This window comes from Pseudophryne corroboree, chromosome 6 (genome assembly GCF_028390025.1).
Source record: "Pseudophryne corroboree isolate aPseCor3 chromosome 6, aPseCor3.hap2, whole genome shotgun sequence".
NCBI classification, from domain to species: Eukaryota; Metazoa; Chordata; class Amphibia; order Anura; family Myobatrachidae; genus Pseudophryne; species Pseudophryne corroboree.
This window is the reverse complement of record NC_086449.1, coordinates 112,879,589-112,893,351: the sequence shown is the minus strand read 5'-3', so window position 1 is coordinate 112,893,351 and position 13,763 is coordinate 112,879,589. Positions and strand designations below refer to the sequence as shown.

The 13,763-nt window shown below is 41.7% G+C and overlaps 1 protein-coding gene across 3 annotated transcripts in view; it reads left to right on the top strand.

Moving 5' to 3' along the window:
* Positions 1-13,763, top strand: part of ADGRL1 (adhesion G protein-coupled receptor L1) — a 486,786-nt gene that overhangs the window by 358,614 nt on the left and 114,409 nt on the right. For all 3 annotated transcript variants that reach the window (XM_063931701.1, XM_063931699.1, XM_063931700.1), the window contains exon 4: positions 7,368-7,477. In XM_063931701.1, the coding sequence (XP_063787771.1) occupies positions 7,368-7,477 (110 nt within the window). The remainder of the gene's footprint in view (positions 1-7,367; positions 7,478-13,763) is intronic.

Below are 13,763 nucleotides of genomic sequence, written 5' to 3'. Positions count from 1 at the left end.
GCAATATTGCGAATACATCGGTCGCAATTTTAAGAAGCTAAGATACACTCCCAGTAGGCGTAGGCTTAGCGTGTGTAACTCTGCTAAATTCGCCTTGCGACCGATCAACTCGGAATGAGGGCCTTGGTCTTGGTCTGCAAGAATATTTAGGTACATGTCAAAGAAACATCCAAGTGAATGTAAGGACCCAAGGATTCCCAGCAGACCATTGCCCAGAGCATCACACTGCCTCCGCCGGCTTGCCTTCTTCCCATAGTGCATCCTGGTGCCATCTCTTCCCCAGGTAAACGACACACACGCACTCAACCATCCACATGATGTAAAATAAAAGGTGTTTTATCAGGCCACCTTCCATTGCTCTGTGGTCCAGTTCTGACGCTCATGTGCCGCTTGTAATCTTTTATGGCTGTGGACAGAGATCAGCAGACAAGCTAGCGTTTGCTCCCAGCACACATCAGTGAGCCTTTTATCGTTGGTTCACCGGTTGTCCTTCCTTGGACCATTTAGGTACTGACTACTGCATACAGCATCATCCCACAAGACCTGCCATTTTGGAGATGCTGTGACCAAGTCATCTTGCCATCACTCAGATCCTTATGCCTGCCCATTATACCGGCTTCCAGCACATCAACTTCAAGAACTAAGTGCCCATTTACTGTGTAATATATCCTACCCATTGCAAATAACAGAAAACACAAAGGACATCTAGCGCACACAAAGATAACCATGCAGCTATAAATGTAACAATAATATAGAGTTCACCCTTAAATTCAGCTTGAGGGTGTCAAGCTAATGGTTTCCAAAACTCCGAATGGATAAACATCTGAATGATGTGTTTTCTCTTATCCCAAAAGGCTCTCACATAAGTAGGGTTTTTAGAGAAAAAGAAAAAGAACAAATATAGTGTAATATTTCCTTTATATCATTAATTTCAAATATCCAAATCCACACTTACAAACGTAGGGGGATAGTCAGCATGTATGGAAATATCCAATTGGGCAAACTGCTCCCAGATGATAGATTCTTCCTATTTCACAGGTGTGAATCCAACACCAACACACAAGGATATAAACCTCTGCTCCCTTGGCACTTTGCAGTGGACCAAGTTTTAAGAGGGATAAAAAGATAATAGTGGAGTGGTTCTTAAAAAATTACAAAATCTTTAATACCAATTACACTTACAAGAAAGACATAAAATCACAGCAGATTAAAATACTCCACTAATGGCAGGCAGCAGACAGACAGGACTTCCGTCACCTTCCCTGATGTTAGCTGAATGGAAGAGAGAGGATGAAGTCCGGAATTTCAGCCCCTCAGACAGTACCTCCTGGTGTCCGTTTTTCCGCCCAGAGTCACATACAAACGTCCCGCTTAACGCGTTTCAGACCGTATAGGTCCTTCTTCAGAAGCATGCATATCCTACCCATTGACAGGTGCCATTGTGGTGAGATAATCAGTTTTATTCACTTCACCTGTCAGTGGTTTTAATATGAAAACTGATTGGTGTGTGTGTGTGTGTGTGTGTGTGTGTGTGTGTGTGTGTGTGTGTGTGTGTGTGTGTGTGTGTGTGTGTGTGTGTGTGTAGAGAAAGAGAGAGAGAGAATGATTGGTTGCTGTTAGTTACTGCACATTCTCCTGTGAAATATTATCCAGAATTGTCTCTCAGTGTTCTTATAGCCGGTGCCTGCACATAAAGAGTAGATTGGTCAGGGGACGCACCAGATTCTGATCAGGATGGCCAATTACTTAGGAACCACGTATGTGGTCATTTTTGGCCATTTTTGTCTAAAACAACAAAATTAGCCATCAAAGACGCAGCGTGTGTGGGCAGCGTAAGTGGCTCTTTCTCAGTTGGGATATGCTCAGGTTATCTTCAGCCATCTCATATAATTAACTCCTCAGGAACAAAAGCTGAACAACATTTTACAAGGAGCCGATGAAATAACATAGTCAGTTACAATAACCGTCTCTCACTATAGCCAGTAAGAATGATAACCATCTGTAGGTGATAAATGATGGTACATATTGAAAATAGCTTCTCATTAAGTAGCTGAAGGCACACTGCCTGGCACAATTGGGTATGACAAGGGTGTATAATGAGGTGGAGATCTTACTGGCAGAAACAGTGATCCATCAGTCGTTGCTTGGAGGCTGGAAACCCAACTCTAATAAACTGGTCAGAGGGCGCTTTTAGAATAATGCTACTAATGGAGGGGTCTTACGGAAAAGGCTGGGCAAGATAACAGCTCAGCTCGTTATATGTCATTCAAGATTTAAATTAAGGATGTCTGATTTTCATAAATACAAATCCAGAGGCAGAAGTGAGATATGAGAATTTCACAGTGGTAATATATTAAACGACTAAAGTCCAAGTATTGTACATGAAAAGTATTGTATATTTATGTTATACATGTGAGCTCAGGGCCTGTAAATCAACAGTTTATTTAGGCTGCCAGGGAAAAGGGGGCCACCATAGAGCCTTGGGGGGCTATACCCATCCCAATTATCTCCAGTCCTTCTACTTTCTAAGCCACAACAACCCTTATCTCCGCACTCGCAATCTTTGCTGTGTTGTACTTCTTGGCCCTGCGAATGGAAACACTTCTCAAGCAACAACCAACATAGTATCATATTGTGGCCTACAGTACGTATTCTAGACCGTGGTCAGAAGTAGAGGTATAGACATTGTACTCTGTGGTCGTTTCCTTAATCTAAAACGTCTTTTATTTATTTATATATATATATATATATATATATATATATATATATATATATAGATCCCAAATAGGTCTGGCACTCTCCCGGCTGGCTTGAAGATACCCCGGTGCCCTCAGTAAAAGTTATGCAGAAGTCCAAAAGACACAGCGGCACTCGAGGATTTTCGTGAAGTAAATGAGGTTATATTTCAAAGAAGTTACAGATAGCCAACGTTTCGGGGCTTACATGCCCCTTTGTCAAGGTGTATAACCGTTATGGACTTCTATATATATATATATATGTATATAGCCACTGCAGCTTCAGTGATCCACTGCTGTGTGTGAAGATGCTGCATTGGATCATGTATATGAATTTTGGGCATCTGAGTGACCCTCAGGTCCTTTTTGTATAGCCCTCAGGGGGAAATTCACGCTGCTGAAGCCAGTGTGGCTTCATCTAAGGACGCAGTACAGCCAGAAAACGTGACTGACGTGCCCCTGTTTTCTGGAACACTGCCCGTTGCCGCCCCCCATGTCAGTCATGCTGCGGGTTTTGGGGCAATACAGTGAAATCGCAGAACCAGATCTGCACACACGCAGGGAGACTTCTGCGCATCTGCAAATCTTAAACCATCTGAGATTACGCTAACATCGAATTTGCATACATCTCTGAATCAGGACCATATTTCTGCATTATAGAGTTGTATTATACAGTGTTGTGTAATATAATTAGTATATCCAGTATGTTCGGGTTTCCACGTTTTCATGCTTTAAATAATGTGCCCATGCTACTCTGTGAACCTGGGTGTATTTTAATAATCCAAGACACTTCCACACAGAAGCCTGATAAGATAGGCAATACAGCTGCCCAATCAGTACCCACCTATTAACTGATCCTGCCATGTATTTATGATCTAACGTGTCTCTGTAGCACTGGAAATCCTAGGGGCCTGGAAACATTTGTCCCAATTGTCAGCTTTGTTCCTGATGTACTACTCTATGTTGAGCTCATTAGGGTCACAGGGTGATGTATGGATTACTGTAGCTTTCTGCCATAAAGCCATGTCCTAGATGTTGAGTGTATTGCTGATGAGCTGGAAGGGTGGGTAATGTTTTCCCCTGTGAGAGTGTCACATGGAGAGGAACGAAGTGACACACGGCCTCCTCAGCTAAACAGCCCAGGCCAAAGAAGTGCAATTCCCTGTTTGGATTCTCCTTACAATTAACTTTTCCTGATTCCTCACAATGCACAGTCCGCATGAATGTCAGTAGGTATTATTTCATATGTCACCAAAACGAAAACACAATTTTCCCCCTGGCTACAGCTAGGCTATCTCCTATATCACTATTAAGTAATATTTTCTGATTTACAAATCGCACATTGGGGGTAATTCAGAGTTGATCGCAGCAGCAAATTTGTTAGCAGTTGGACAAAACCATCTGCACTGCAGGGGGGGGCAGATATAACATGTGCAGAGAGCAGAGCCGGTTCCGGGGCTTATTGCGCCCCGGGCGACATTAGGGGGCGTGGCTTCATACAGGGGACGTGGTCAGTTACGCCCCCTGTACTGTAGTAGGATGTGCGGTGCGCGATGACGTCATCGCGCACAGCAAAGGTCCTCTCCACGAAGGAAAACTAGTTCTAGTTCCCTTCGTGGAGAGGACCTTTGCTGTGCGGTGCGCGATGACGTCAACGCGCACCGCACATCATTACAGTTAAGGTCCTCTCCAGGAAGGCAGCGGGGGAGCACCACAGCAGCAGCGGATCTTGCCATGGTGCGGCGCCCTCCAGATGGCTCCGGCGCCCTCCGGAAGGCGGCGCCCCGGGCAAAAGTCCTGCTTGCCCATGGAAAGATCCGCTACTGGCAGAGAGAGTTAGATTTGGGTGGGGTGTGTTTAAACTGAAATCTAAATTGCAGTGTAAAAATAAAGCAGCCAGTATTTACCCTGCACAGAAACAATATAACCCACCCAAATCTAACTCTCTCTGCACATGTTATATCTGCCCCACCTGCAGTGCACATGGGGGGTCATTCCGAGTTGATCGCAGGTAGCAACTTTATGCTGTTCGTGCGATTAATTAGATGACGCCTATGGGGGAATGTATTTCTGCATAGCAGGGCTGTGAACGCTTGTGCAGCCCTGCTATGCAAAAAAAGTTTCTTGTAAAAGAAGACCAGGGTAAGAGTTACTTACCCTGTGCGATCGATCCAGCGATGCAAGTCCTGGAATTGACATCAGACATCCGCCCTCCAAACGCCTGGACATGGCGTTGGACTCACCACTCCCAGAAAACGGTGAGTTGCCGCCCCGGAACGCTTTCCTGCTGTCAATCTTATTCCGATCGCTCCAGCGATCGCTTTCTTCGTTCTTTTGGTCGTTGCCCGGCGACGGCCGTCACAGGGCAACGACGCGCATGTGCATTGCGGCCGCTGCGCAGGCGCAGATCTGACCCGTTTGCACCGCTGCGACAAACAGCAGCTTACGAACAGGTCGGAATGACCCCCATGGTTTTGCCCAACTGGTAACAAATTTGCTGCTGCGATCAACTCCGAATTACCCCCATTGTAATAATGATAACAAATTGTGTACAAGTATGTACAGCCCCGTAACCTGCAAGATAATAGAAAATCAAAATGCTTGACATCACAATCCAACAAGTAACACAAATGGAGAAGTAATCCAAGTAAAGTATATAAAAAATATATAATCCACGGATTAAGAAAAAAAAATGTAATAGAAAATAATCCAAGTTTGGCGCTGCATGAGCTATATTGAGAAGAAAGCCTATTATATAGTACTTATGTTTCTGAGTGGTTGAATGGCTCGGCTAGAACTCCTACATGATCTCTAGACATTGAAGGTTAGTGAGCACACTGTGTGATCCACTCCCTGCAGCCAGTTTCTATGTGTGATAGTATGACAGTGGATTATAGAGAGGACCAAAAATATAGACTATACAACAATCAATGCACTTACCATAAAGAGTATTATTGTGTAGACTGTATATTATTCTTGTGTTGTTTACTAGAGTGTAAAACCCTGCACTTTAGTAACAGACACTTTAAAGGCAAAATGAATGCTGGTAAAGAGTGAATAAACTGCAGAAAAGCAATATACAGGCGCTATAGAAGTAAACGTTAATGATAGGTAATTTGGGATTTTATTTCCACATGCATCCAAAATGATGGCTGGAAATGATATTGCATATTGCTTGTTGCAGTGGCGCTTTACATTACTATTTTCAGGAACCTTATAATTGTCCCTTGGTCCTACAAGAGGACGGCATAGTAGCTTCTTGGAGGAACATCAGACAGCATCATGGGATTAGAGCAGTTGCATGAAATGTACATGCAGCCAGACAGGGGAGCTTCAGGAAAGGAAGAGGCCCATGTGCAGACTCCGTCTGGGCCCCTATCCTCTCTAGGTGCGCTATAGACTCTGGACACTAGGGGACACTAGCGCTGTCCCACAGTCTACTGCTCGTGCGCAGGTCTCCGGGAAAATGGCGCAGTGGCCATTTTCACAGTGATTTTCTTAATGCAAATACACAAAATGCCGGGAAAATGTCAGCCACACCATTTTCCTGGTGATTTCTGCATTACTGCTGATGCCGATTCGGGACACCGGAGGGTAAGTATTGAAAAAGTAGGTGTGTGTTGTGGGCACTACTGGACCTCGGGTGCCCATGTGCACAGCACACACTTCACCTATTATAAATATGCCAGGACAGCCAGATCACTAGTATAATCTATGGCTGACTAGTCAAGGTGGTGAGAATGCGTCACTAGACAGCCAGAGATGTTACCTGTTACCTGTAGTGTGAATACACTTACCTCAGTGTGCATCTTACTTTGCCTATCCCAGAGCCACCATGGATTTAACCACATTATCCTGTGTTGTTAGTATTATGTTGGTCTATAGCACAGTGTGAGGTATTACATGTACCCAGTACACAGCTCTGCCTGCCTGTGAAACATTAGTAATGTTAGGTGTTCTGTGCATGTCTTGGTGGCACATATGTGAGAAACATCTGTTGTAAGCGTCTTGCAGTATTATTGGCTATGTGGGTTAAATGTATATGTTCATTTGTATAGAATTGTATTCCAATGGCTGGTGATATATAACAAAATCCAGGCTCCCTGCAGCCCCCATAAGCTTCATTCTATAGACATCTCATATACTGTACGTCACCTGCCCCGCATCACTATTACAGGACTGTAAATGGGTCCTATGGAATACACGCTCTGATACAAACTCTAATCCTCTTCCACTTACACACCCTGAGCCTTCTACCTGCAACAGGAACATGGCTCACACAATCAGACACTGCCTTCCCCACATCCCTTCACATGGTGGTCTCCTAACCCACACCGCTAGGCCTGGAGGCAGACATGGAAGCGGGGGCTGGCTCTTCCTATCCACATCCTGCACGTCGACAGTTCTACCTAATGTTCCACACTCACCTCCCATCTTCTGATGTGTCCTACCCAGATTATCTACCCCTTCCCGCTGCACACTGCTATAATATATCATCTCTCTTGGATCACCCCATCTACTCCATGGTAATGGTTTAGCCTGGTTTCCCCTCTTCTCACCCTTGACATTACCACCATTGTCTTGATTGAACCATCCCAAGTGATAAGCCTAATGGTGTATCTTTCCCCACAGATGTAACAATCGTACACAGTGTGTTGTCATTGCCGACTCCGAAGCCTTTCCTGACCCGTGTCCAGGGACCTACAAATACCTGGAAGTTCAGTATGACTGCGTACCATACAGTGAGTATACACAATGACACACATCAGAAGTATGCATGACTGCCAAGGCCGCTGATGTCAGAGCACACCGTATAGTGGAAATAAGAGACGGTACTCACAAGTGCACTATACAAATATTTACCTCACTGTACATGGGGATATTGTGACTGCAAAAAGAAAGTCCACGGTACACTGACCCACATGGTACGCTGATACCCATGGTACACTAACCCACATGGTACATTGACCCCTACATGATACACTGACCCCCCTCCATGATACACTAACTACCCCCCATGGCAGACTGACCCACATGGTACGCTGATACCCATGGTACACTGACCCACATGGTGCACTGAAACCATCATGGTATACTGATACCCCATGGTACCCTGACCCACACTGTACATTAATCCCCAATAGTACACTGACACACATGGTACACTGATACCCCATGGCACACATGCCCAAATGGTATACAGATACCCCATAGTACACTGACCCACATAGTACACTGATACCCCATGCTACTCAGACCCACATGATACATTCATACTCTATGGTACACTCACCCACATGATACCCTGATACCACATGGTACACTGACCCCCATAGTACACTGGCCCACATGGTGCACTGATACCCCATGGTACCCTCACCCATATGGTACACTCACCCACATGGAACTATAATAACCCATGGTACACTGGCCTCCCATGATACACTGACTTACATGGTACACTGACACCCCACATGGTACACTGACCTCCCCATGGTACATGTACATTGTACACAAGACCCACCCTGTACATCAATTACGGACCCCTCATGATACATACTGACACCCATGGAACATACTGGCCCTTCATGGTACATTTTGACCCCGCATGGTACACTAACCCCCAGTGTTTTTACCAGCTGTAGTATCTGCACACGCCGCACTTCCCTCCTTTATTCCACTCCTGGCTGCTAGAATAACACAGCAAGTAACAAATAGTTGCATCAGCAACACTGAGGCAGTCATTAAATAGTATGATAAATATTTTGTTTTAAAATGGAATGAAGTCTGTGTCACTGGCATACAATACCAAGCCTGGTGAACACACACCGCACAACAGCAAATGCAAAGAGCAGTGTAATTCATATCACAGCGTCTTGGCAGTGTGACATTCACCAGACACAACATGCCTCCGAGACACTGCGAACAGTGATAGATACCGATGCATACATCGTGGTGCACAGAGCGGCTCAGGCCACATGAGGAGAGCATCTAGCAGAAGAAATTGGCTCTTTCCCCAGTGTCACTTATAGAGCCCTAATATGTTACTTTATCCTCTTATAAGCTTTATTTTCTTGGTCTATTTTCTTTATTGCTCCACAATCGCTCGTCCTGTCTCCCATCTCACATATCTACCACTGCTACATTGATCACTATCACCGTATATCCTTTGCTATTATTGGAATATTATTATTATTTTTTATCCCTTTTACACTATCACTATTTTTATATTCATCAGTCTCTGCAATTGAATCAATATTTATGTGCTGTATTTCACTGTCTGGCACTGTCACCCTAATGCCTCATTGTCCTTCCCACTGTCACACAAATCTTCATTTGTACGGCTTTCAGTTCATTCATTTATATTACTATAAAGTGATTATTACAGTATTTTCACTTATTACTAATACACCAGTATTCCTTGTTCACTTACACCGTTCTCTGTCAGTACTAACCTATACTTCATCATCACTACATCGTTCCTCTTTATCACGGTTACACCATTCTTCTCTTTGCTATTACACTATTCATTGTCATTGCTACACTATTCTCCTATAATATGATCACTCTATTCTTCTCCATCACTGCACTAATCTTCTATACCTAGCGTATTCTTACTGAATCTGTGCTATCACACCATTCATCACTACACTATTCTTCTATACAATGATTACACTTTTTGTCTCTATACTATTACACTATTCATTGTCATTGCTACACTATTCTCCTATAATATGATCACTCTATTCTTCTCCATCACTGCACTAATCTTCTATACCTAGCGTATTCTTACTGAATCTGTGCTATCACACCATTCATCACTACACTATTCTTCTATACAATGATTACACTTTTTGTCTCTATACTATTACACTATTCTTTGTCCTTCATGACTACACTAGTCTTTTATGCCATGTGATATATTTTGTCAACTTCAGAATGCCACATTGTGAATTCTGACATTTGGCATGTCAGCAATGGGATATCTCGTTTAGGGGATATGTACTAAGCAGTGAAAAGAGTGAAGTTGCCCATGGCAACCAATCAACTATAATGTTATAGTATGCAAATTATAAATGTTACTTCAGTGCTGATTGGTTGCCATGGGCAACTTCTCCACTGGCTCACTTCTACACTCTTTTCACTACTTGGTACATCTCCCCCTTCTTAGCCTAACCCTAATTGCAACAGCACCCTAATCTCGACCTAACCCTAAAATCGGTGTGGACATTCTGACAAATCTTGACATTCTGAGTGACGACTGACTACATACCCATGATTGCACTATTCTTCTTTGTGCTATTACACTTTTATTACATCTCTAATACACTATTAGTATTTCAAACCACTCTGACACTATTTTTGTTTTTCACTTTTGCATTATTTTTCCCTACCATTGTTTCCCTTCTGTACGTCTATTACACTTTTGTTTTCATCGACTAATTTAATTTATACTAATTATTTCAAACATTATTACACCATACTCATCTACTTATCTATTACACTATCTTTCTCTATCACTATTACACTGGGTCAGATTTATTAAACTTGGAGAAGTGATAAAGCAGTGATAAGTGCAAGGTAATAACGCACCAGCCAATCAGCTCCTATATGTAAATTGGCAGTTAGGAGCTGATTGGCTGGTGTGTTATCACCTTGCACTTATCACAGCTTTATCACCACTTTATGACCTCCCCAGGCTTAAAACATCTGCCCCATAATTCTTTATTACCGTACCATTTTTATACTGTGTTTTTAATACGCTGTCATTATATAACTGTTCTTTATTAGCTTGCCATTATTACACAGTTCTTTATTACCCTGACATCATCACACTGTTCTTTATTACCCTGCTATTATTACACTGTTTTTTATTACCCTTCTGCTATTACACTATTTTTTTTAATACCCTGCTGCTGCTGCTATTATTATGCTGTTCTTTCTTTTGCTGACATTGTTACACAGTTTTTCTCTGACACTGCCATTATAACATTGGGGTCTATTTAATAAGCGTTGGATGGAGATAAAGTGCCAGCTAATCAGCTACTAACTGTCATGTCACCTGCTGCGTTTGAAAAATGACAGTTATAAGCTGATTGGCTGGTACTTTATCTCCGTCGACTTTAACTCCATACAAGGCTTAGTAAATATACCCCACTGTTCTTCATCTGTCCTGCTATTATTACACTATTCTTTTCATACCCTGCCATTATTACATTGTTGTTTATTGCCCTGCCATTATTATGCTGTTCTTTATTATGCTGCTATGACACTATTCTTTATTACCCTGCTATTATGATACTGTTTTTATTACCCTGCTGTTATGACACTGTTCTTTTTTTATGCTGCCATTATTACACTGTTCTTTATTGCCCTGTTGTTTATTACTCTGCCATTATTACACTGTTCTTTATTACACGCTGTTTATTACCCTACCATTGTTACACTGTTCTTTCTCACATTACCATTATTACACTGTTCTTTATTACCCTGCCTTTATTGCACTGATGTTTGTTACTCTACTATTATTACACTGTTCTTTCTCACCTTACCATTATTACACTGTTCTTTATTACTCTGGCTTTATTACATTATTGTTTATTACTCATCCATAATTACACTGTTCCTTGTTACGTCACCATTATTAAACTGTTCTTTATTACTCTGTTGTTTATTACTCTGAGATTATTACATTGATCGTTCTTCTTGTGACATTATTACACTATTCTTTATTACCTCACCATTACTACACTGTTACTTATTACCCTGACATTATTACACTGTTCTTTATTATTCTGCCATTATTGCACAGTGTTTTATTACTCCGCCATTATTAAACAGTTCTTTCTTTTGCTACCATTATTACAGTGTTGTGTATTACCCTATTATTGCCATATTGTTTATTGTCCTACCATTATCACACTATTCTTTCTCACATTGCCATTATTACACTTTTCTTTATTTTCATGCCTTTATTACATCATTGTTTATTACTCTGCCATTAGTACACTGTTCTTTCTTACGCCACCATTATTCTTTATTACCCTGATATTAATACTATGTTGTTTATTACTCTGACATTATTACATTGATCTTTCTAACATTACGATTATTACACTGTCCTTTAATACCCTGACATTATTCTTACACTGTTCTTTATTATGCTGCCATTATTACACAGTGTTTTATTACCCTGCCATTATTACACAATTCTGTATTTTGCTGCCATTATTACACTGTTCTTTATTACCCTGATATTATTACCATGTTGCTTATTACCCTGCTATTACTACACTGTTCTTTCTCACATTACCGTCATTACATTGCTCATTATTACCCTGACATTTTTTAAACTGTTCTTTATTACCCTGCCATTGTTACATTATTCATTATTATCCTGCCATTATTACAGTATGCTGGTGTTTATTATTACACAGTTCTTTATTACGCTGCCATTATGACATTATTCTTTATTGCACTTCCATTATTACAGTTTACGTTATTTCCCTGCCATTATTACATTGTTTTTTATTACACTTCATTATTGCATTGTGAATATTTTGTGCAAAAACATATTACAGTGTTATTCATTTGTACACTATTCTGTTCTATCAGTATGTGTCTATTTCATACTTATAATTTTCTTCTTTACCGGTTTACATACTTTTACAGTATTTCTATTTGTTATTATCACAAGTGTGTTGTGCCATTATTAAACTACATTGTTCCATCACACTTTCTCTATATGTTTCTGCTTCAGTTAAACTATTTACCTTTACCACTGTTGTACTTTTGCCTCTATGACTATTATGTAATCATGCTCTACTACTGTTGTCCTATTAACCACTTTCCCATTAATATTATTACTCCAGCATTATAATATAATTCCTGTCCACTACTGTGCCACTATTATAAGACACTGTTTCTTTTATCACCACTTCATTGTCCCTTTACTTGCCCTGTTAGGCGTTGTAGCTCAGCCTCAAACAGAGTTATTAGGCATTTACATGTGGGTCTGGGACTCCAGGTCGACAACAAAAAGGTCGACACACCTTAGGCCGCCACCAATTGGTCGACACACCTTAGGTCGACGTGGACAAAAGGTCGACAGGAACAAGGTCGACATGGAAAAAAGGTCGACATGGGTTTTTTATGTTTTTTTGGTGTCGTTTTCTTCGTAGAGTGACCGGGAACCCCAATTAGTGCACCGTGTCCCCTCGCATGGCTCGCTTCGCTTGCCATGCTTCGGGCATGGTGCCTTCGCTCCGCTTCGCTCGGCACAGATTACCGTTCCAATCGTAGTCCACGTGGATCGTTAAGTATGAAAAGGTTCCAAATAAGAAAAAGATTGTGAAAAACTCATGTCGACCTTTTTCCATGTCGACCTTGTTCCTGTCGACCTTTTATCCATGTCGACCTAAGGTGTGTTGACCAATTGGCGTCGACCTAAAGTGTGTCGAACTTTTTGTTGTCGACCTGGAGTCCGGATACCTTACATGTTTATATATGTAAAGTTCAAGTGCTAAATATGCTGTGATCACTTTTGCATGTAATGGCGGTCTGAACTCTGACCCTTCCCACCAGAGTCAGTGATGTCATTTCCAGCACATCTGCAGTCTCCAAACACATCTGTTATTCCCCATGCTCTCATCACATATTATCTCATGATGATAATACAGACACTTCTCATAATCACCCAGTAACAACGTACCAAAAATGTATAACAGTATAGATGAAAGGTAAAAGACCCACAGGGCTGCATAGGCCACATACAGATAAAAAACCCTCTGGAGAAAAAGAGAGGAGGACACCCTGAAAAAGTGCAACAGTGAAGATGAAAAAAAAAAAGGTCATGCTAAGGATAATGTATATAATAAAATCAAGTGCTGATAATAGAAATAGACAGATGAGTAAAATGGATTAAGAAGAGAGAAAAAGAGGGGGGGGGGGGGGGAGCATTGAAGAGAGAGAGATCTACACAGCACCAGAGACACAACAATTAGGGGGGAAACATCAAAGCTTGGCGAG